Source organism: Myotis brandtii, unplaced genomic scaffold (assembly GCF_000412655.1).
Source record: "Myotis brandtii unplaced genomic scaffold, ASM41265v1 scaffold403, whole genome shotgun sequence".
NCBI lineage: Eukaryota > Metazoa > Chordata > Mammalia > Chiroptera > Vespertilionidae > Myotis > Myotis brandtii.
Genome location: NW_005365474.1, coordinates 473,338 through 496,402, shown reverse-complemented (window position 1 = coordinate 496,402; position 23,065 = coordinate 473,338). Strand labels below are relative to the sequence as shown.

Here is a 23,065-nt window from a genome sequence, read left to right as displayed (position 1 = left end):
CGTGTCCACTTTGCTCATGTCCCCGGCTGCCCACCAGGAGCCCTGTCCGCGGCCCGGCGCCCGGGGCTCACCTGCCCGCTTGTCCGGGCACAAGCAGAACCCAGTCCATCCCCGCTATACCGTGCTGCCGCTTTGCAGTTTTCTCTCGATAAAACCCATGGAAAAGTCTCCTATAGTAGCTAGTGCCGATTCCATTTTGCCAAGAAACAAACTAACAACAAACTTGGGAACTAACAAACATCTCAGAAATAAATTTAAACAAACAACTTCTTACTGAGATAATTCCCCGGAGTGGTAACATCTGGCATCGCTAGAGCGCGTGTGGAGGCCAGTGCATCGGGCACACGCATGTGTGTGTGTGTGTGCGCGCTGTCAGTCACACCATGTGCTGGTGGCTCCACCGCAATCAAAACAGAGCAGCTCTGCCCCAGGGATCCCGCCTGCTGCCCTTTTACAGCCACAGCCCCCTCCCCGCCCCCCAAACCTTCCCTGTGGCCACCCCTGTGCCCGTCTGCAGTGTTGGTCCGTCCTTCCTTCCGCTCAGGGACGATGGCGCCTCTTCCTCTGTGTCCGCACTCAAGCGCCTGGAGCGCAGTCAGTGGACGGATAAGATGGATTCTCGGTTCGGATTTGAGAGGCTCAAGGAGCCAGGGGAGAAGACGGGCTGGCTGATCAATATGCACCCGGTGAGCACCGGGCTCCCCCTTCCTCCCCCGTGGCCCTCGCCTGAGGGTGGGTGCGCTTGGCGTGGGAGCCTGTTGTTTGGGTGGCACAGTGGAGATGGGCTTGTTGTTGTTCTCCTACTTTTTAACATTTCAGGCCATAGAAGACGTTGAGGAGGTGGGGGGGGGGTAAGAGTATAACTTTCAAGGATGAGGGAGAAATGGAGAGAGATCCCCATTGGGAGGCTGCTGTGCTGGTTCTGGTGACTGGGTGGGTGTTGTAGGGAGCGGGGGGAGGTGAGAAGTGGGTGGAGAGGGAGGTGGGTGGGGGACGGGGGAGGGGTGTGTGGTTCATGAAGAGCAGGAGGAAGGGGCTCTGCGTAGAGCAGGGTGGGGACCCTCTTCCTGCCAAGGGCCATTTGGATATATATGACGTCGTCCATGGACCAGACAAAATTAATCAGCTAACAAATTAGCCTGCTGTATTTGGTCAAACTTTTTTTGAAATATATTTTTATTGATTTCAGAGAGGGAGAGAGAAATAGAAACATGGATGAGAGTCATTGATTGCCTGCCTCCTGCACGCCCCCTCCTGGGGATCGAGCCCACAACCCCTGGCTTGAATTTTAAAGATCAAGTATATTTAAAACCATTTAAAAATAGTTTCTCCTTTCAATGTAAAAGCTGAGGGAGAGACGAGAAAGAGTGAAGGGGAACAAAGAAAGGAAAAGCTCCCCCTGCACCCCCCCCCCCCCCCCCCCCCCCGCCCCGGGTAGAGGATAACCTCGTGCCCATACTGACTCTTGCAGACTGAGGTTTTAGATGAAGATAAACGCCTGGTCAGTGCAGTGGATTACTACTTTATTCAAGACGATGGGAGCAGATTTAAGGTGAGCCCCTGAAACCAAGAAGGTGCGCCCCACTCTGACAAGGAAGGCTCCGCTGAGCTGAGAATGAGAATGTTCATTTAGCTCCGCAGCTGCAAGGCTTGGGAGCCCTCCCTGTGCCGCTGCCTGGAGCCCATCGGGAGCATGGCCCTTGCAGTGCCTCGGCGCCCACTGAGGGTGTGCTGTGCTGAGAGACGCCGGGAAGGGGGCGGGGCCATGCAGCCCTGAGTCCCTGTGGCCCCGTTTCTCCTGAGAGTGACAAGGCCAGTGCACTGCGTCTGGCAGCCTCTCTTCACCATTCTCCCTTTTCCTCTCATCGCCCTTGAACGGGTTGGTGACTCTTGCAGGTGGCGCTGCCCTACAAACCATACTTCTACATTGCGGCCAGAAAGGTAACTCTGGCCCCTGAGAGTCAGTTCCGATGAACTGTGCCTCCTTGTTCTGGGGGAGCGTCGGGACTGGGAACGAAGAGGCCTCTGGAGGGACCGCAGGGAAGGAGATGGGCTTTACTAACGGAGGCCTTTCCTTCTGGTCCTGACTTAGGGTTGTGAGCGAGAAGTTTCGTCTTTTCTCTCCAAGAAGTTTCAGGGTAAACTTGCTAAAGTAGAGACCGTTCCCAAAGAGGATCTGGACTTGGTGAGTGTCCCTCAGACCTTCCAGGGTATGTAAAGCTGGGCCCACTCTGCCGGCCGGCAGTGACCTGGCAGGAGGCCAAGCTTGGCACCTGTGGGTGTGGGGAGGTACCGACGATGGGGCCTTGACGCCTGGACGTTGGTCCCACAGGCAAGGTTGGACAAGGTGCTTGGAGTTGCCAACTCTTTGACAAGTATATTTACCTTTGAGTCATCCTGCCCTTATTTTCTCTCCCAATAAAATCCGTCTTCTCTGGACCTCATAAGCATGATCTCTTCACTCTGCAGCCAAATCACTTGGTGGGTTTGAAGCGAAATTACATTAAGCTGTCTTTCCACACCGTGGAGGACCTTGTCCGAGTGAGGAAGGAGATCTCCCCTGCCGTGAGGAAGAACCGGGAGCAGGGCCACACCAGTGACACCTACACGGCTATGCTCTCCAGGTAGGTTTCCTCCTGTGGGCAGAGCAGCCAGTCAGCCCACAGGACTTTCCCATTTTTCCTAAATTGACAAGATGGATGGGAGGTGGGAAAACTCAGCAATTAAGTTCTCTCTCTCTCTCTCTCTCTCTCACTCGCTCTATCGCAGTGTTCTGCAAGGGGGCAGTGTGATTATGGACGAAGAGGAAACCTCTAAGAAGATTGCGGACCAACTGGACAACATCGTGGACATGCGAGAGTACGACGTGCCCTACCACATCCGCCTCTCCATCGACCTGAAGATCCACGTGGTGAGTGGCGTGGCTCAGGGGTGGGACTGAAGGGTAAATCCACGAAAACAGATGCAGAGCTCTAGCTCAGGGTTCCCGTCCTGCAGGCACACTGGTACAACGTCAGGCACCGAGGGAGCGCCTCGCCGGTGGAGATCACCCGCCGAGATGACCTGGTTGAACGGCCCGTAAGTGCTGCTTGCATTTCCTCCTTCCCCAGTTTCCCATTGGTTTTTGGAGAGGTCTCATTCAGTGCTGAGAGGTGAATTTGATTCAGAGGTTTGCTTGCTTCTTTTTCCTAAATACTTTCTGGAAGGAGTTGTGGACTAGTCACTTTTCAGGTCAGTTTCTGACTTCGAGTATAATTTCCCCTGTGCCTGTGCCTCCCCGGGTGATGTGTGTGAGCTGGGCTGGATCTGAGTGTGGGAGGGAGCACCTCGACTTCCACGCGGGGAGTTGATAGCGAGTGATGTGGTGAAACTGGATTCATAACTGGAAGGCCTTGGCTCGGGGACAGCTTCACCATCATGTTTTCTCACGTCTAAGATGGCGACGTCAGCCCTGAGCCAGTCTTCTGTCAGGGTTGTCACGAAGGCCAAAATGGGGTCATGCTTTTTTTTTATTATGATTTTGTGAAACAGGACGGAGAGAAAGAAACAATGATTTGTTGTTCCACTTATTCATGTCTTCATTGGTTGGTTCTTGTATGTGCCCCGACCGGGGATTGAACCTGCAACCTTGGTGTATCGGGACGATGCTCTGACCAACTGAGCAACTCGTCCTGGATGAGGTCATGCATTTTAAGGAGCCTTGAGACTCGGGTGTTGTGCGGTCGTAGGCTTTTCCTGAGATCTAGCCTTTTCTCATATTGTTGGCTGTCACTCCACCAGGGGGTGTGGAATCCTTGATGTGGGCCGGATAGCCCCAGGCACCCGTTCCTGGGAGCCTTTCCCTGTGGCAGCTGGCCTCTGGGTTTTAGCAGCTGAAGGTGCGTGTGTTCCGTGGCCGATTCATGCTACGTTTTGTCCCTCTAGGACCCTGTGGTTTTGGCATTTGACATTGAGACGACCAAACTGCCCCTCAAGTTTCCTGATGCTGAGACTGACCAGATTATGATGATTTCCTATATGATTGATGGCCAGGTGAGCAGTGCCTTCTGGAGTGTGAACTCCCTGGAAATAGGGACCTTGTCGGTCTCAAACCAGAACAGTGTTCACCCCACGACTCACAGTTTTGGGTGAATAATGAGTGAGTGGAATCCAAGGAAGTGAGCAAGCAGGCTGTCTGACACCAGCACGCTCCCCCTTCCGATGGGAGTCCGACACTCGGTGTGGACGCTCAGGCAGCTCCCAGTGCTGCTCAGGTTGCTGTAGTCTGAGTTTCTGGGCCGAGTGCCAAGAGGCGGGCTCAGCTTTGTGTCTGACCCACGCACCTGCTGGTGAACTTCTAGGGCTACCTCATCACCAACAGGGAGATTGTGGCAGAGGACATTGAGGACTTTGAGTTCACCCCCAAGCCGGAGTACGAAGGGCCCTTTTGTGTCTTCAATGAGCCTGACGAGGTAGAGGTGTCGCTGGGAAGCTGCTGGTGCTGTGGTGAGGTGGGAGGAGAGGCATGCTGACCCTTCTGAGGCCTCGGCGTGCCTACAGTCAGAGCAGCAGCTTCTGGGCTTGGGGTTCCTGTTGTGACCCTCACGCATGTGCAGGCGCTAATGAAGGGTTGCGTGAGGTTGCTTTTCCAGAACTTTGGGAGAGGTGCTTGGAAGGAGTTTGAAAGAGGAAAAGCAACCCTCTGAGTGCCTGATGTGTTGAATTCAGGTCCATCTCATCCAAAGATGGTTTGAACATGTGCAGGAGACCAAACCCACCATCATGGTTACTTACAATGGGGACTTTTTTGACTGGTGAGTCTAATGTCTAATTGGTGAGTAACTAAAAGTGTTCAGGAGGGCAGGTTACACGAATTGGGAATATACCTAATGCTACTGAAGTGTATGCTGAGAGATGGTAATGATGGGAAAAGTGGGAGGGGAGGGGTAGGAGGGCGCTGCATTTGAGGAGTCGGTGTGAGGAGCTCCTGGGGTAGCGCAGCATCCCCTGGGGACAGTCTTCCCTGTCCCTGAGGGGATTAGAGACTAACCTGAAAGTGCTTGTCCAACCTCTCTGGTCCCTAGGCCATTTGTGGAGGCCAGAGCAGCTGTCCACGGACTGAGCATGTACCAGGAGATCGGATTCCAGAAGGACAGCCAAGGGGAGTACAAGGCGCCCCAGTGCATCCACATGGACTGCCTCAGGTCGGTCCCGCCGCTCCCCTGGCAGCTTGTCAGTGTCCCGGGAGGGTGTCCACGGGTGCAGGCCTGTCCACACCTGGGAGGGAGGGAGAGAGCCTCTGGGAACAGCCCTCCTCTCTGAGGACAGCGGCTGCAGGCTCTGGCATCTCCTGAATTTGCAGGTGTGTTTGTGAAATTACCTGGATCCAGATGAGTGATTTTCACGAAGGGCCTGCACCGTGTAGGGTCTTGGTGCAGAACTTGGGGTGCCTGTTAGGTCTCTGCACCTTGCTGTGTGTGTCCAGCTTTGCCACCTTCCACAGGTTCCTGGACTTGGTCTCAGACTCACCTTTGGCCTTTGCTCTCCTAGGTGGGTGAAGAGGGACAGCTACCTCCCTGTGGGCAGCCACAACCTCAAGGCGGCCGCCAAAGCCAAGCTGGGCTACGACCCTGTGGAGCTGGACCCCGAGGACATGTGCCGGATGGCCACCGAGCAGCCCCAGGTTCCTGTGCCGCGCTGACTCGGGGCTCTGGGGGCCAAGGGGGACCTCTGGACATGCCGTGGCCCTTATCTCTGATGTGCTCTCCTCAGACTCTGGCCACGTATTCGGTGTCGGATGCGGTGGCCACGTACTACCTGTACATGAAGTACGTCCACCCCTTCATATTCGCCCTGTGCACCATCATCCCCATGGAGCCTGATGAGGTCAGTGGCTCTCCCGGTCCTGGCAGCCTGTGTGGACTGGGCCGTGGTTTGAAGCCTGGTGTTTCCCCGTAGGTGCTGCGGAAGGGCTCCGGGACCCTGTGCGAGGCCTTGCTGATGGTGCAGGCCTTCCACGCCAACATTGTCTTCCCCAACAAGCAAGAGCAGGAGTTCAACAAGCTGACGGAAGACGGCCACGTGCTGGACGCCGAGACCTACGTGGGCGGCCACGTGGAGGCCCTCGAGTCGGGCGTGTTCCGCAGTGACATCCCCTGCCGGTTCAGGATGGTGCGCCCCCCCGGGTCTCCCGCGGCCTAGAGGCACCCAGGAGCCACCAGGGCTGAAGGAACGCCCTCACCCCTGGCGGCCCCACCAGGCGTCCTTTGTCGGGCCTGCCCTCGTCCAGGACAGTGCAGCGTCCCGTCCCGCCCAAGGTAGGCTGGTGGCTGCCAGAGCATTCTCCGTCTCACCTGTGCCCCTCTCGGTCACTTCTGCTAGAATCCCGCCGCCTTTGACTTCCTGCTGCAGCGGGTGGAGAAGACCATGCGTCACGCCATCGAGGAAGAGGAGAAGGTGCCCATGGAGCAGGTCACCAACTTCCAAGAGGTAACTCTCTGGAGGTGTTCCCACGCCTGTGGACTGGTTCCTTCACACGTGGCCTGTCGTGCACCTACTGTGTGCTGGTGCTTGGCCCTGAGACGGGTGACAGTGTTGTCACAGTCGACGCCCGACTTCCTGGCTGGGAGAGCTTCACAGGCTCTGGGAACGTGGGGGGTCTTAGCCCACTTGGATTCAGTAGGCAGCGAGGAGCTATTGGAGGCTTTCAGTTTATTTTCTCGTTAAGGGGCCTTTAAAAGGACAGTAGCCTGGCCAGAGTGGCTCCGTTGGTTGAGTGTCATCCCAGCCACCGAAAGGTTGCCAGTTCAATTCCCAGTCAGGGCACATACCTGGGTTGTGGGATTGATTCCCCAGTCGGGGAGCATTCACTTGTTTCTCTCTCACATGCATGCATATTGCGCACTCTCTCCCTCTCTAAGCATGTCCTCTGGTGAAGATTTAAAAAAATTTTTTTAGTGATGACAGTAAATTCTTAGAAATTACAGAGTAGGATATAGTGACTAAAATCCATCAAATATGAGCACCAAGTGTCCTTTGCAGTGTGTCACCTGTCTGGGGACCCCAGGCACCTTCCCCCGTGCTGGCCTTGATCCCTCGGACACTGTCGGGCTCCGCTCAGCACTGCAGCGCGTTCGCTGACTCCCCTGGGGGTAGTCTGTACCGGTTTTAGGATCGGTTCCAAGGAACATCTTGTAACAGATTCAGCAGTTTTCTCCCACTTCCAATCCTGCCCCTGCCGTGCTGTCCTCATTAGGGCTCTGCTCTTGCATGCAAGCCTCCTGCACCTCCCGGCCTGGTGTTGGGCTGTCTTCGGTCTCTAGTCTCCAGTTTTTATCGGGTCACCAGCCTCCACCTCCTTCCTCTTCCTCTGTAGGTGTGTGATCAGATTAAGGCCAAGCTCACCTCCCTGAAAGATGTTCCTAACCGTATCGAGTGTCCCCTTATCTACCACCTGGACGTGGGCGCCATGTACCCCAACATCATCCTGACGAACCGCCTGCAGGTAAGACGGATGCCTGTGTCAGGACGGAGTTCTTCGGCCTGGCCCTAACTGCTCCCTCCCGTCCCCTCCGCAGCCCTCCGCCATGGTGGACGAGGCCACCTGTGCAGCCTGTGACTTCAACAAGCCGGGGGCGAACTGCCAGAGGAAGATGGCTTGGCAGTGGAGGGGCGAGTTCAGTGAGTGCCTGCCGGGCTGGGGGTGCTCAGCAGGAAGCGGTGGGTCTCTCACACTCTTCTCTCACCTGTCACCTTCCCAGTGCCGGCCAGTCGCAGTGAGTACCATCGGATCCAACACCAGCTGGAGTCGGAGAAGTTCCCTGCCTTGACCCCTGACGGCCCCGCCCGGGCCTTTCACGAGCTGTCCCGCGAGGAGCAGGCGAAATATGAGAAGAGGAGGCTGGCAGGTGAGGGGCCGTCGTTGGGCTGTGTTGGTGCGGCACGGCCTCCGGTCAGTAAACCGGTCGTTGAAGCCTCGGTGACCCAGCTCCTCCTGTAGGTTCCCGTTCCTCGTTTCCCTGCATTGCTCAGGGCTCAGCTCCTTCCTGTGGTCTCGGCTGTTTGGCCCACTCACATGGGGGCTGCCTTTCTTTGATGTGATAAGCTAGCTGCAGAGAAAGCTGCGTTGGTTGGCCTCCATGGCATCCTGGCTTCCTTTATCTCCCACGTGGAGTCGCAGTGCCCCCTCCCATTGTGCCTCAGATTACTGCCGAAAGGCGTACAAGAAGATCCACGTGACCAAGGTGGAGGAGCGCCTCACCACCATCTGCCAGCGGGAGAACTCCTTCTACGTGGACACGGTGCGCGCCTTCCGGGACAGGCGCTATGAGTTCAAAGGTCTCCACAAGGTGGGCCTCCTTTTCTCAGATGCTGGCCCTTGCTGGGTGCTGCCGGACAGTCGTGGGTGTGCAAGCACATCCTCAAGTGCCTGCTTTCGGTGCTCTGCCTGTCAGGGTGTCCGAGTTCTGTTGTTTGAGAATCCCTATAACGCAGCTTGTCAGCTGCATCAGGTAAGTGAATGGAATCACGGGGCCGCCTGGGAGCCCCTGGGTCTCTGGCCACGCGAAGCCCTGCCTCTGTTGCTGCTCTTCAGACGTGCACTCATTCGCGGCCCCAGGTCCTCCTGTCAGGCCCTGGGCTCTGTCCGAGGAGGTGAAGTTGCCCCCAAGTCTAAGGTGTCCAGTGGGCTGTTGCTGTGATGGAGTATTTTCTCCTCGTCCTGACCTCACAGGAAATAAAAATGGAGCCTGGCACATGTCTCTGTGTTCAGAAGCCCTTTCAGGACGTCAGCCTTACACGGGGCGGTTCTAGGTTAAAGGTGAATCAGGCCACGTGAGAACTGAGCATGTGGTTCTGGCCTGGCTCCTGGGTTGGGGTTGTGCAGACCCCATAGGGACAAGTCCATGTTGTGTCCGTGGTAAGTTTCTTCGGGGTGAGAGCAGCATTACGGTTATGCAGGAGCTTGTCCTTGTCCCGAGAAAGTGTGTGCTGACACGTTTAGTACCTTCAATGTCAGTGACAGTGCTGAGAGAGAGAGAGAGAGAGGGAGAGAGGAAGAAAGCGGGGAGAGGGGGGAGAGGGAGGAGGGAGTAATAAAGGAAATATGGCCAAAATCAAGTGTCCCTCTAGAAGTGCCTGCGGTCTTCATTCTGTTTGTTAAGTTTCCGATACATTTGAAGTTTTCAAGATGTGAAGTAGCTGTGACTGTAGAGTGGGAGCTGTGATCTAGGCGTTGTGTGTCCCCAGGTGTGGAAAAAGAAGCTCAGTGCAGCCGTGGAGGCGGGCGACGCGGCCGAGGTCAAGCGCTGCAAGAACATGGAGGTGCTGTACGACTCCCTGCAGCTGGCACACAAGTGCATCCTCAACTCCTTCTACGGCTACGTCATGCGCAAAGGGTACGCTCTCGCTGGGCCTGGGCGAGCTGGGCGCCTGCGGGCCTCTGTACAGAAGCGTGGCTGGAAGCGGTCTGGGGCAGGTGGAGGGAGGGCCACATCGACTCGTGGGTCTGGGGTAACAAGGGGCATGGGCACCACTGGGCATGCTCGTCTGAACGTCCTGGGCAGGAGACAGCAGTTCGGTAGTTTCTGTCCTATGTCTGTGACTTAAGGAATGGCACCACCAGGCCGTGGAGACGGTCCCAGCCGTTCCTCAATGCTAAGCAGCCGTGGGATTAACAAAGGGGTAGAGTTGATTGAGAGGTTGAGTGGGGCGGGGGGAGGGAGCGGCCCAAGGTGGAGACTCCTGGGCCCGGGTTCCGGGGTTGGGCGCTGCATGGCGATGGGGTGAGGTGGGGCCTGAGTGTCTCCATTGGACGTAACCAGGTGGGTCAGCAGGGCAGCTCTGGGGAGGAAGAGAAGTGGTGGGTGGCACAGGGACTGGATTGGAGGGAGGGTCATTGTGTGTATTTGTGCTGCTTTTTAACGGCAGAGGGAGTGGGGCAGAGAGCAGGGCTGGAGCAGAGCAGAGTTTCAGGCAGGAGGTGTGAGAACAGTGGGCCAGCGGCCGCTGAGGGCACCTTCGAGTGTGTTTTCCCTGAGTCGCTGGGGGATGCACATGGGGTTGGGAGAGTGGAGAAGGCTCACGGGGACACCAACCATCAGGGATGGTGTGGAGAATCCCCTGAGGCTGGGGTCATGAACCATTGTGCTGCCTCCTTCCAGAACTTTCCAGAGCTGAGCCCAACACACTGAAGTAGGAACAGAGAAGGTTCTCAGCACAGAGCTAATGTCCCCCTGAGCCCTCCGGCCCAGCTTCCGAGTCCCCTTCTTGGTGCCCTTCCCTCCCCCCCCCACCTCTCCTTTGATCTCGATGACCCTCTGGGGGGAGCCCACCCACCTGCAGCTGTGACTGTCTTCCCAGGGCCCGCTGGTACTCCATGGAGATGGCCGGCATCGTCTGCTTCACGGGGGCCAACATCATCACCCAGGCGAGGGAGCTGATCGAGCAGATCGGGTGAGTCCCGAGTCGGGAGCAGGCCGGCAAAGACTGGAGAGTGGGGGACCTCGTCTGCTGTCAGGACTTGACGGGGGCCTCTTACTACACGGGCCACAGTCCGGCCTGCATGTGGCCTCACTCTCTGTCCTCTGAAGGAGGCCCTTGGAGCTGGACACAGATGGGATATGGTGCGTCCTGCCCAACAGCTTCCCTGAAAACTTTGTCATCACCACGACGAGCGTGAAGAAGCCCAAGGTGACCATCTCCTACCCTGGGGCCATGCTGAACATCATGGTCAAGGTGAGCCTGGTTTCCAGCGCCTGTCTGACGTGGGTTGGGAGAGGGGACTGGGCAGGCCCTGTCCACTGCTGGGAGCCCCGGTCATGTGCAGGTTTGGCTGGTAACGGTGAGGCTGCCCCTCTTGGTCTGGTTTTGCAGGAAGGCTTCACCAACGATCAGTACCAGGAGCTGGCCGAGCCGTCCTCGCTCACCTACGTCACCCGCTCCGAGAACAGCATCTTTTTCGAGGTTGACGGGCCCTACCTTGCCATGATCCTTCCAGCCTCCAAGGAAGAAGGCAAGAAGCTGAAGAAGAGGTAGGAGCCCCCCAGCCTCGGTGCACGGGAAAGGAAACGACGGATTCGATTAGCAACCTGCCCGGGATGGACCAGGAGTCAGGGTGGGGAGACCTCGGTCCTGTCTTCTGGCCTTTTTGCCTCAGTTCGGGAAGCTTTTGACACTGATGCCACCAGCTCTGTTCTCCACCTGTTAGGTTCTGCTCCACAGGCGCAGGCCCTTCAGTCATTTTTATGTTGGAGGGAGACCCTCGGTGCAGAGACGTGTGTGGATTTGAGAGGTGGGGTCAGGAGGGCAGTGAGGAGCCAGCTCACAGCTCCGTCACGCTGTGCCCGCTGTGCTTCCAGGTACGCTGTGTTCAACGAGGACGGCTCCCTGGCCGAGCTCAAGGGCTTCGAGGTGAAGCGCCGCGGGGAGCTGCAGCTCATCAAGATCTTCCAGTCGTCCGTGTTCGAGGCCTTCCTCAGGGGCAGCACCCTGGAGGAAGTGTACGGCTCTGTCGCCAAGGTGGCCGACTACTGGTTGGACGTGCTGTACAGCAAGGTGAGGTCGCCCTCCCACCTGGCTCGGAGGGATCCTGCAGGCAGAGGGACCCAGTGACAGATGAACTCAGGGCTAATGCTGGTGAAATCCCAAGACTTGCTGAGTGTGTCCAGCGGCAGGATTCTGTGAAGGAGACAAATAGCATGTGAGAAAGGAATCTAAGAGAAAAACTTGCCAAGCGTCACATTAACTTCTTTGATTTCTCAGGCTTTGTTGGCCCTGTAAATGCACATACAATTCCTACAATTTAAATGAATTGGCCTGTCTAGAACACGCCTTCCTGTGGAATTGATCACGGTGCCTGTGCTGCTCTGTAGTGCTTGCATGTCATCGAGTCTGCGTGGTGGGTCAGTTTCCCGAGCGAGGCCTCTGCTGTGGTATCAGGGAGGCTCCTGCTTTCCATTGTGATGACGTCAGACATCTTTGCACAGATGCCTTTCCCCCCCACAGGGTTGGCTAGGAAGAGGCTTTGGAATGGAAGGAATAGTGGAATATTCTGGAACATTGGCTGGCTCCCTTGGCTTTGTGGCATCTGGTTTCTGGCATGCTTTGTTCTGTGTAGAGTTGACTCATGTGAGCACCAAGGGGGAAGGCACACGCAGTACTCGTGAGCCGGGAGGCCAGGGACACCTGTGCACAGGAGCACAAACGTCCAGGCTTCGTGTGTGCTTCTTCAGTCTTGCTGTGTCTGTGAGGCAGCCTTAGCATTACACTCCTTCAGCTCGTCCGCTGGGGAAACTCGATTCTGGGGGAAGAAGTGAGGTGAGCTGGCGACGCTCATTTACTCTGCACGATGTTCTGCCCGTCCTCTCTCCAGGCAGCGAACATGCCAGATTCCGAGCTGTTCGAGTTGATCTCTGAGAACCGCTCCATGTCCCGGAAGCTGGAAGACTACGGGGAGCAGAAGTCTACGTCCATCAGCACCGCCAAGCGCCTGGCCGAGTTCCTGGGAGACCAGATGGTGAAGGACGCGGGGCTGAGCTGCCGCTACATCATCTCCCGGAAGCCCGAGGGCTCCCCCGTCACCGAGAGGTGAGGGCTTCCAGGGTTAGGGAGGGTCGGTCTCAGACCCCGCAGATGGGATGACAGGAAGGCCTGCTGGGCCCGACCACCTGGAGCCCAGAGAACCTGGGTCCGTGGCGGGTGGGCAACGATGGGCCGCGTCAAGGTCCAGTCACACCCTCTGGTAAAGTCCACGGTCGTGGGAAACACTGAGGTGTTGGGGACCCTGCGTAGGAGCGGTGTGAAGACACGCGCAGGGTGAGAGGAGGACCCGGCTTCCTCTGGGCGAGGGCTCAGCAGGGCTGCACGGGCTTCGTCCTCGTCCTGCTTGTTCTCATGGGAAGTGAAATGGCAGGGCCTGCGGTCTGAGGACTGGGTGGTGGGCTCACAGGTGTTTCTTCCTGTTCATGACATTGCACGATAGCAAGCACTGCCGCCGGCTGCCCTCTCACTTTGCTGGTGACACGCAAACTGGCTCGTTCTTCCAGGAAAGAGAGGACTTCCTGTCCGTTACCCAGTGAAGAGCCCTTCGGGAGTGGTCAGCTGTGTGCGTGCTCACGCATGTGCCGTTTAGTGAGGGCATTTGTCAGCGGCTCTTCACGTGGCCAAGCAGCAGCCCCCATGGCCGCCGGTGGGGTGTGGCTATTAAACCATGATTATTTTACACAATGAAGTATATTTAGTTACTAGGCACAATAAACATGTTGGGTATAGTTTATACAAAATAGCTTTAAATGAAAGCAGGTTACAGAATCGGTGCTGAATCTCTGTTTCCACGTAAAAGACTGTGCCCCTTGTCTCCAGGGCCATCCCACTCGCCATCTTCCAGGCAGAGCCCACGGTGAGGAGGCACTTCCTCCGGAAATGGCTGAAGAGCTCGTCCCTGCAGGACTTGGACATTCGGACGGTGAGTGCTGCTCTTTTCTACTCTCCGAGGTCCGCAGCTTAGTTGTCACTCTTGGCGTCCCCCTTTCTGACGTGTGATGTGTGAAGAAATAGACTTTAGGGCAAAGCTGGAAAAGCTAGACTCGGGCTTTCACTGAGTCAGACAAGCCGAGGCTTGGCCTGGCGCAGCTCTGCACCTCCGTTTCCTCTGAGAAATGGGCACTTTGGTCAGAGACTTTCCAAGAGGATCAGTAAGATGCAGGGAAGGGCAGTGCTGCTGCCGCCGCCCTCCTCACGCGCCCGTCGTCCCTGCAGATCCTGGACTGGGACTACTACATCGAGCGGCTGGGCAGCGCCATTCAGAAGATCATCACCATCCCCGCAGCTCTGCAGCAGGTGAGGTCAGACCACGGAGGCCGGCCCCCGTGTGGCTTAAAAGCCACGGGAACCTGAGCGTGGCCTGGATTCACGGTCAGACGAGTGACGAGTGCCACCTCATGTAGGTGAAGAACCCTGTGCCTCGCGTCAAACACCCCGACTGGCTGCACAAAAAACTACTGGAGAAGAACGATGTCTACAAGCAGAAGAAGATCAGCGAGCTCTTCATCCTCGAGGGCAAGAGACAGGTGATGGGGCCTGGCCTGGGACATGGAGGCCGTGGCGGTGGGGTGGGCTGGTCCCAGGGGCACCCAGCACCCGAGTCCCCGTGCTGCCGTTCGTGAGGTTGGATGCTTCCATTCAGGTGTCTGGAATTTTTTTTTTTTTTTTTTTTTTTTTTTTCTGAAAATGTACACCTTGATACTCTGCCCTTTAATTCCTCCCAGTGTTCTTTTGTGATAGGAGGTTTTTAAGTTAAAAATAGTTTAACGAGTAACTTTGTATCCGAGTACTTTATCCCATTCAGATGGGTTTTTAGAGGTGGATTTGCAGAGAGCCGTGTTTGAAGTCCTCTTCGGGTGGTTGCAGGTGGGGGTGGCCCAGGCTCCGGATGGCGCCCAGAGCCTGGGTGCTCCCGACATGGAGGATTTTGGCCTTGAGAAGCCGCCCCACACCGCCGTCCCCGTTGCTACGAAGAGGAAGCGGGTCCTCTGGGAGAGCCAGGAGGACTCACAGGACGTGGGGCTGACGGTGTCCTGGCAGGAGGTCCTGGGGCAGCCTCCCGCCCTCGGAACCACCCAGGTAAGAAGCCTCAGGGCATCTGGACTGGCCGGTGGGCGAAGGGCGCAGGCCCCAGTCAGGCCCACGCGGTGTGCTGTCTCCCGCGGGGCCTGCTGAGCCGTGCAGGACACGGAGACGGTCTTGACCCTGAGGAGTTGGCACTGGGAAGCTGTGCATGTCGGTTGTCATGGCAGGTATTCTGTCTCCCCTTGACTTGTCCTTCATCTGTCCCAGGAAGAGTGGCTGGTCTGGCTCCGGTTCCACAAGAAGAAGTGGCAGCTGCAGGCCCGACAGCGCCTTGCCCGCAGGAAGAAGCAGCGTCTGGAGGCAGCAGGCGGGCTGCAGCCCGGGCCTGTGCGAGACAGGCCCAGCACAGGGCTGGGGGGCTTCTTGCGAAGAACTGCCCGCAGCGTTCTGGACCTCCCGTGGCAGATCGTGCAGGTGTGCACGGGCGTCTCCAGGGCAGGAGACCCCAGGGCAGCAGCATGGCTGATAGGAAGGGGTCTGGGATGGAGGAGAAAGGGCAGACCTTGACCTCCGTGCCTCTGATTGCAGCTGGTGCTGGAGGCCGCCTGGGAGGCAGCCTGTCCACGTGTGTTGAGCTTTTTCTATGACAGGTTGACACGCACTGCTGTACGATGTTTCCTTTCAGATCAGCGAGACCAGCCAGGCTGGCCTGTTCCGCCTGTGGGCTGTCATCGGCAGCGACTTGCACTGCATCAAGCTGAACATCCCCCGGGTGTTCTACGTGAACCAGCGGGTGCCCAAAGCAGAGGAGGGGACTGCATATCGTAAGGTACCGGAGGCAGCTGTTGCCTCTGAGGTTGTCTCCACGGCGATGGGGCTGCAGAAGGAATCAGGCTTTGCAGATACAGACTGGTGGGCTGCACGGCCCTGAGCCAGGTGTTCTGGAGCCTCCATCTCCTAAGAACCTTCTCGGATGCTGCAGCAGTTACTGAAACGCCCTCTGTGAAGGGCTGAGCTGCTGGTGCTTTGTCCTGGGGGCACCGTCCTCCGTGTCTGTCTGACGTCCACGTAGCAGGGAAGAGAGGGGTTAGATAGTTGTCACACGTCAGCTTTGTCTCCATAGGCTTTTCTGGTGCTAAAGCTTTACGGGGTGTCATTCACACACGTGCAGCTCCCTCACTTAAAGTACAGTTCTGTTGCTGACAGTATATTCCGTCGTGCAGCCAACGCCACAGTTTATCTGAGAACATTTCCATCATCCCCAGGAGACATCCCAGGCCCCGGAGCAGTCTCCTCCCCGAGCCCTCAGCAGCCACTAGCCACGGTCTGCCTCTAGACAAGCCCACCGCAGACATTTCCTATAAGTGGGGTCCAGCAGTGGCGGGGGGGGGCGGGGCTCTGCCTCCTCCTCAGGTGGGTCCTCGTGGTTCTCACCTGGTGTCAGTGAGCACGTAGCCGGCCCTGGCCAGAGCTCACGGAGGCTGCCCTGGCCCATTTCTCAGGCGGGCGCAGGGAATTGCAGAACGAGCTCACTTGTGTTGAGCAGAGACCTGTGTGTGGGAGCTGGAGTGAGGGAGGAGGTTTCTGGAGACGGTGAAACTCCACCCTGGGCACTCGGTAGGATGTGGGTGTGGGGAGACGGGGAGGGCATAGCACAGGAGGGGACAGGTGGCCTGGAGCTCCTGTGGCTTTCAGGATACTCTACCCTTTGGGTGCCGCTCCTGCTCCCTCCGCACCAGGACCTCCCCACTGTCCCCCGGGGCTCCTGGTTTTTGCCGCCTGCACCCTCATAAACCAGGAGAGGACAGAGGAAAGTGAACTGGGACCTGCTGCGTCTGAGCTTGACTGCCTCTCAGAGGACTTAGAGGCTTCTGTTGTGCCCCGAGCTTTAGTTTTACTCTGGAGAGTGAAACGGAGGGTACCCCACAGTTGTGGGCACCAGATGTGCTAGGACTGTTTAAACAAGCATGTGTGTGTGGGGTGTGTGTGTAACAAACCTCACCACTTGCCGTGTGACAAGGTCATTGCTGTTGCCCCAGGTGAATCGAGTCCTTCCTCGCTCCAACACGGTCTACAATCTCTATGAGTACTCAGTGCCGGAGGACATGTACCAAGAGCACATCAATGAGATCAATACCGAGCTGTCAGCCCCAGACATCGAGGGCGTGTACGAGACTCAGGTAACTGCCTTCCCAGCTGCACTGAGCAAGGATCGAGCTGGATGGGATAGGGGAGAGGCCCACGTAGGGTATGGGAAGGCCAGCAGCAGCCACTGGATTCCACCCCAGGGACACAATTTCTGCAGCGATGGCCTGGAGCAGAGGGCTGTGCCCAACTGCCGCCCCGCTCAGCCCCACCCACCCTGACGCCTTGTAGGTGCCGTTACTGTTCCGGGCCCTGGTGCACCTGGGCTGTGTGTGTGTGGTCAGTAAACAGCTGGTGAGGCACCTGTCGGGCTGGGAAGCAGAAACCTTCACTCTTGAGCACCTGGAGATGCGCTCTCTGGCCCAGTTCAGCTACCTGGAACCAGGTATGGTGTGTGCCAGCTGCCCCGCTTGGCCCCACCTCCCACGAATCCCAGGTGACCTGTGTGTCCTCCATAGGGAGCATCCGCCACATCTATCTGTATCATCGCACGCACGGCCACAAGGCGCTCTTCGGCATTTTCGTGCCCTCTCAGCGCAGAGCGTCCGTATTTGTGCTGGACACTGTGAGTTCTCGTCCAGGGCTATGGGAGGACAGACCACTGAGCAGCTAGCCCCGCCTTGTTGCCGGAAGCCTCTGCCCATGAGTGCCTGTGGGGAGTGAGTTAGAAGTGGAACCACCCCTCCTTCGGGGGCGGGGGTTGGGGGGAGAGCTGACTTGGCCCTTGTTCAGGTGCGAAGCAACCAGATGCCCAGCCTCAGCGCCCTGTACTCGGCCGAGCACAGCCTCCTGCTGGAGAAAGTGGGCCCCGAGCTCTTGCCTCCCCCAAAACACACGTTTGAAGTGCGGGCTGAGACCGACTTGAAGACCATCTGCAGAGCCATCCAGCGCTTCCTGCTGGCCTACAAGGTGAGTGAAGTGGGGGTGCTGCTGTTTGAGCCTCTCCCCCAGAACGGGTCCTCCCAGCTGCTTGCTTTCCTGTGCCCAGGAGGAGCGCCGGGGGCCCACCCTCATCGCCGTGCAGTCCAACTGGGAGCTGAGGAGGCTGGCCGGCGAGATTCCCGTCCTGGAGGAGTTCCCGCTGGTGCCTGTCCGCGTGGCCGACAAGATCAGCTACGGAGTCCTGGACTGGCAGCGCCATGGAGCCCGGCGCATGATCCGCCACTACCTCAACCTGGACACCTGCCTGTCGCAGGCTTTTGAGATGAGCCGGTGAGCAGAGTATAGGGCTGTTGCTTGGCGTTTCAGCCGCTCTGCCCACCTTCATGTTGCCAGCCTGTCAGTCTCTGACAGCAAGTTGATCTCCCCAGTTTCCACCCCCTCCTGAGACCAGCCTGGAACTCCCCCCCTGACCCTGACCCTGACCCTGTGCAGGTACTTTCATATCCCCATTGGGAATCTGCCTGAGGACATCTCCACCTTTGGCTCCGATCTCTTCTTCGCCCGCCACCTCCAGCGCCACAACCACCTGCTCTGGCTGTCCCCTACCTGGCGCCCTGACTTGGGCGGGAAGGAGGCCGACGACAACCGCCTCATCATGGAGTTTGAGGACCAAGCCACCGTGGAGATCAACAGTTCAGGCTGCTACTCCACAGGTGGGTGGGGAGGCCCACAGGGATCTCAGCAGCTGGTGTTCGTGTTGTTTGTTGCCGTTCTTTAGTGGCGAGAATCCCAGCGCTGACCCTCAGAGCTGGGCCACGCTGGTGTGGGATGAGTCGGGGCGGGCTCTGACCAGCAGCAATGCTTCTGAGGGAAGGCTTGCTGGGGGTGGACTCTACACCCTGGGATGGTCAGTGCACAGCTGTGTGTCTGTGTGCAGTGTGCGTGGAGCTGGACATTCAGAACCTGGCCGTCAACACCATCCTGCAATCTCACCACGTCAACGACATGGAGGGGGCCGACAGCATGGGCATCAGCTTCGACGTGATCCAGCAGGCTTCCCTGGAGGACATGATCACCGGCAACCAGGCCGCCAACGCTCCCGCTAGCTACGACGAGACCGCCCTCTGCTCCAGCACCTTCAGGTGTCCGTCTGCGTCCTCTCCTCTCCAGAGGCAGAATAAGAGTCTGGGGTTGAGAAGGGACAGTAGGAATCCTTTTATCCTCTGCCCTTGTTTTGGGAAACTAAGAGCTAAGACATTGTCACTGGGGCTTCCCTCCACCTGCTGGGTAGAGTCTGTCCTGGTTCTCCCGGCCGGTGAGGCGCCCAACACCCACCATTCTAGTCTGTATTCTGGCACTGAGGGTGGGGAGGGTTGAGAAGTGTATGGGGAGGTGGTAGGGCTAGCCTCGTCCAAGGGGTGCAGAGAGCTGAGCAGTGGGGTTTGGAGAGGGAGGGTGACTGGGGAACACGCTCTCCCCCTCCAGGATCCTGAAGAGCATGGTGGTGGGCTGGGTGAGGGAGATCACGCAGTACCGCAACGTCTACGCCGACAACCAGGTGATGCACTTCTACCGCTGGCTGCGCTCCCCGTCCTCGCTGCTCCACGACCCCGCCCTGCACCGCACGCTGCACAGCATGATGAAGAAGCTCTTTCTGCAGTGAGTATGCCGGCCGGTGTCCCCGGGCCCAGCACCTGTGGGATCACACGGCCCGCCGCCGCCGGTTCGTGCAACACAGAGTCTTCCTGCTGTTTCTGCACAAGCGGCTGTACAGTGTTCTGACCTCCTTGTCGAATTAATGGTCGACCTTGGAGGTCTGCATGAGGTGCACCGTCCATGGTAGTGGGCAGAGGCGGTTCCCAGAACTTGAGCTGTTACCAATAACCAAGGCACAGCCTGTGCGTAAGGGCATGCGAGTGTCCCGTGCAGGGATCCCAGGAGGCGGCCCTGCTGCCTCGCTGGTGGATCCTACGACTGGGAGAGGTGCTCACTGGGTACTGGCCCAAGAGCTCTCCATCGATGGCTCTGCCAGCCTAGCCCCTCCTGCGTGGTGGGCACAGTGCCAGCTGACCGGGGGCGGGGGTTGGGGAAGGGGAGGTAGTTATTGTGGCTCCTAACCTGCAGTCCTCGTGATGAATGAAGTGGGCTTTCTCTTCATATCTTTTGTCCACTTTTCTCTGATTGTGTTGTTTTCTCATTGATTTGTGAGTCCTTTCTATGTAAGAATCATTTTCTATGAAATGAGTTGCACGTTTTTTCCTGTTTTTGATTCTGTTTGGCTTTGTTTACGGTGTGTTTTCCATGTAGAAACCTTCATGCGTTGTTGCTTCTGGGTTCCAGGCTTTTCTGCTTCAGATCATCCACTTTGCCTCACGGTGTCTTCTGGGATTCTCTGTAGCGTCCTGACTGTTGATTCTGTCCTTGGTCCTCAGGCTCATCGCTGAGTTCAAGCGCCTGGGGTCATCAGTCGTTTATGCCAACTTCAACCGCATCGTCCTGTGCACGAAGAAGCGGCGGATCGAGGACGCCCTGGCCTACGTGGAGTACATCACCACCAGGTGTCAGCACCGCCCCTCTCAGTCAGCTCCTCTGTCCTGTGCCGTCTGCTCTCCGAGCTCCTGGCACGTCTCCTGCCTCTGGAGATCTGGCAAAGCCTTGATTTCACCTTCATTCTGAGAGAGATTTTCACCAGCTATAGAACTGCAGATGGGTCTTTTTTGAGTCTTTTTCCTTCTCTGTGCTTCTTTCTGGATAACTTCTGTTAAGTCTTTAAATTGACCCGTCTTCGGCGCTGTGTCATCTGCCCCAACCCCCCCTCAGACATGGTGCTGTCTCCTCCGTTTCTGGTCTTCCCTTCAGCTCTGGGCGCAGTGCAGCTACAGTGCTCCCGGTCCTCTGCTCGCTCCGGTGCCGGTGGGGTTGGGGCTGGTTGCGGTTGGCAGGCCTGTCTCCTCACTCTGGGCTGCTTCTCTGCTTCTCTGCAAACTGGTGACCTTCTGTTGGTGCCAGACACTGGGTCTTGACTTGTGTGTTGGATGCTTTTGCATTCCTTTGACTGTTCTGGGGCTTTATGTTGTTACTTGAAAACAGTTTGATTTTGGGAGGCCTTTTTGAGATTTGTAGGCAGGGCCAGAGCACCGTTAGTCCAGAGCTCACTATTCCCCACCCTTGAAGAAGGCTCTCCAGTGGCGATGGGAGCAGGCGTGTGGGATCGGGCTCCGGGGAGAGCTGGGACCAGCCCGGGAGGCTTCTCGCCTCTCCAGCCCTCCACGCCTCCCGTTACTCCCGCCCAGATGCAGAAGTCTCCTCACTACTATTGGCCATTTTCCTGTCATTTTCCGTAGGAAGTTTGTGGGTTTTAAATCAGTGGAGGGTAGGAAGGAAAGTGGAAAAAAGAGAGAACTGTTGATTTCATGGAACCAGTCTCTGTTCTGCTTCTTTCCAGCATCCACTCTAAGGAGATCTTCCACTCCCTGACGATTTCCTTCTCTCGGTGCTGGGAGTTTCTTCTCTGGATGGATCCCTCCAACTATGGTGGCATCAAAGGAAACGTGCCCTCTCGCATCCACTGTGGACGGGTGAGGTGACAGTCCTGGAGGCTGAAATTCTTTGGGGTCTGCATCTGTCCGTCGGCCACACATTGTGCTCACATGTCTGAGGAGAGGTCGCGAGCACACAGACAAGGAGGTGCAGGATCAGAGTCAGCAGGGGTGGGATCAGGACCAGCAGCTAGGGTCGGGGCTGACCGAGGAGGGGAGGCCCCAGAGGACTCGGGATGTGGCAGGAAGTGGAGCTTGCAGGGAGCAAGGCTCAGCGACTGGCGTGAGGCAGCTGTGAGTCCAGCGGCGGGAGGGCAGTGGTCATGGGTGGCTGAGAGCTGGCCAGGGCAGGCCACTTGTGCCCGTGGCCTTGATGAGGATTTGGTGGGAGCCATGATGCTGAGAGAGAGCTGGCGGGAGAAGGCTGCCCTTGGTGCTGTGCTGAGGTGGGAGGTCCGTGGGCTGGATGGGAGAATAGGAGGTGCAAGCAGTGTAGTCGGAAGCGCAGTGGTGGCTGCTGCTCAGGATGGCAGGCATCAGACTTCCCGTGTTAACCTGGAAGGTGCTGTCAAGAGCGGAACCTGCTCAGGCATGGGCATCGCAGTAGGGAGCCGACCGGGAGATGTGGAACTTGGACCATAGGACTGGTCGCCAGGGCACTGCTGGTTCTTCCCTTTCTGGGGGGTGGGAGAAGGCAGCTGTGGAGTGAACCCTTGGGAGGGTGGAGCGGGAACCATCTCCACGAGGTGAGTGCACTGAGCCCCAGGCCTGTGACATACCTGACGTGCTGTTAGAGTGTCTGCGGGGATCTGCCGGCTCGGGGTAGACCAGGGTCAACGTGACTCAGCTGGGGTATGCATCCCACGGCTGCGGGCAGACATGGCTGGGACTGTTACAGCAGGACCCCCAGAAAGAGGGCAGAGCGGAGGAGGAGGAGGAGGAGCCTGAGGAGGAAGGTGAGGATGACGGGGGCGAGGATGATGACGGGCAGGAACCGGACGTGGAGGACCTGCTGGAAAACAACTGGAACATCGTGCAGTTCCTGCCACAGGCAGCCTCCTGCCAGGGCTACTTCCTCATGATCGTCTCAGGTGAGCCTCTCAGCTGTCACGGCTGCGTGGTCCACGGAACAATGAGGTCCTGGTCCATTTGCCTCAAGAGAAACCAGGGGTGCAGGGCCTCCCCCTCTCGCTGCGCCTGCTGAGGAGGGCTGTCCCCGAGGGGCTCCTAGTTCTGCCCCAAGATTTGTGTGCACGTGTGGCAACTAAAGGTAAAGCCCAGGTAGGGGAGACGGGGCACTTCCTGAATGAACTGCCCGCCACTGGGCTCTGAGGCTGAGCTTCTGCTGTTGGGAACTCCTGTCACTGATTTGGGTCTAAATGGTCTAAGGTTTAGTGTTTACAAAACAGATTATCCAGGCTGAGGTACAAATGAAGCACATACCTGCAACACCCGTCGTAGGACAGGACCATTCCTGACGAGCCTGCCAGGCTCAGCACTCAGACATGGTCACAAGGTGCTGAGGTGGTTCCATTGTGCTTGTTTTATATTTTATCTGTGTGTCCCGAGTCTCACTTTGTCGAGTTCTTTTGAAACATGTGGGTCTGGTGTGCGACCGGAGTTGAGCTTTTGTTTTGTCGCTGCCCAGTGTGGAGGTTGAGGAGAGTTGCCTCATGTAGATGGTGCTCTAAGCATGAACGTGGGCATCATTCCCGTTTCTGTATGGGCTCTGGCTCCTCTAAATGCATCAAATAGAATCATCACCAGTAACAACATTTCAGCCAGGCTGGCCGGCGGTTTGACCAGCCACCGGGTCTCCCTGGACTCTGGGTCCTGAGCGTCGTCAGCTCCAGGTCCTGTGCCACCCTCTGCAGCGTACATCGTGGCCGTGTACCACAGCATGAAGGAGGAGCTGAGGCGCAGCGCCCCGGGCAGCACCCCTGGGAGGAGACGGG

The 23,065-nt window shown here is 57.5% G+C and overlaps 1 protein-coding gene across 1 annotated transcript in view; it reads left to right on the top strand.

Annotated features, from left to right (window-relative positions):
* Positions 1-548: 548 nt before the first annotated feature.
* The window catches only part of POLE (polymerase (DNA directed), epsilon, catalytic subunit), a 26,147-nt gene continuing 3,630 nt past the window's right edge, over positions 549-23,065 (top strand). Inside the window, exons 1-43 of the mRNA XM_005873258.2 lie at positions 549-686; positions 1,472-1,552; positions 1,897-1,941; positions 2,093-2,185; positions 2,470-2,624; positions 2,770-2,911; positions 2,998-3,078; positions 3,925-4,032; positions 4,341-4,451; positions 4,708-4,793; positions 5,064-5,183; positions 5,530-5,662; positions 5,752-5,865; positions 5,938-6,150; positions 6,361-6,468; positions 7,355-7,483; positions 7,557-7,659; positions 7,740-7,886; positions 8,182-8,327; positions 9,226-9,374; positions 10,339-10,431; positions 10,569-10,713; positions 10,852-11,009; positions 11,337-11,532; positions 12,350-12,564; positions 13,339-13,441; positions 13,735-13,815; positions 13,923-14,045; positions 14,386-14,598; positions 14,812-15,018; positions 15,230-15,373; positions 16,584-16,724; positions 16,921-17,074; positions 17,148-17,254; positions 17,422-17,598; positions 17,678-17,901; positions 18,064-18,284; positions 18,509-18,713; positions 19,057-19,230; positions 20,004-20,129; positions 21,017-21,149; positions 22,009-22,201; positions 22,985-23,062. Coding sequence (XP_005873320.1) covers positions 612-686; positions 1,472-1,552; positions 1,897-1,941; positions 2,093-2,185; positions 2,470-2,624; positions 2,770-2,911; positions 2,998-3,078; positions 3,925-4,032; positions 4,341-4,451; positions 4,708-4,793; positions 5,064-5,183; positions 5,530-5,662; positions 5,752-5,865; positions 5,938-6,150; positions 6,361-6,468; positions 7,355-7,483; positions 7,557-7,659; positions 7,740-7,886; positions 8,182-8,327; positions 9,226-9,374; positions 10,339-10,431; positions 10,569-10,713; positions 10,852-11,009; positions 11,337-11,532; positions 12,350-12,564; positions 13,339-13,441; positions 13,735-13,815; positions 13,923-14,045; positions 14,386-14,598; positions 14,812-15,018; positions 15,230-15,373; positions 16,584-16,724; positions 16,921-17,074; positions 17,148-17,254; positions 17,422-17,598; positions 17,678-17,901; positions 18,064-18,284; positions 18,509-18,713; positions 19,057-19,230; positions 20,004-20,129; positions 21,017-21,149; positions 22,009-22,201; positions 22,985-23,062 — 5,950 coding nt within the window. The 5' untranslated portion in view covers positions 549-611. The remainder of the gene's footprint in view (positions 687-1,471; positions 1,553-1,896; positions 1,942-2,092; positions 2,186-2,469; positions 2,625-2,769; positions 2,912-2,997; positions 3,079-3,924; positions 4,033-4,340; positions 4,452-4,707; positions 4,794-5,063; positions 5,184-5,529; positions 5,663-5,751; positions 5,866-5,937; positions 6,151-6,360; positions 6,469-7,354; positions 7,484-7,556; positions 7,660-7,739; positions 7,887-8,181; positions 8,328-9,225; positions 9,375-10,338; positions 10,432-10,568; positions 10,714-10,851; positions 11,010-11,336; positions 11,533-12,349; positions 12,565-13,338; positions 13,442-13,734; positions 13,816-13,922; positions 14,046-14,385; positions 14,599-14,811; positions 15,019-15,229; positions 15,374-16,583; positions 16,725-16,920; positions 17,075-17,147; positions 17,255-17,421; positions 17,599-17,677; positions 17,902-18,063; positions 18,285-18,508; positions 18,714-19,056; positions 19,231-20,003; positions 20,130-21,016; positions 21,150-22,008; positions 22,202-22,984; positions 23,063-23,065) is intronic.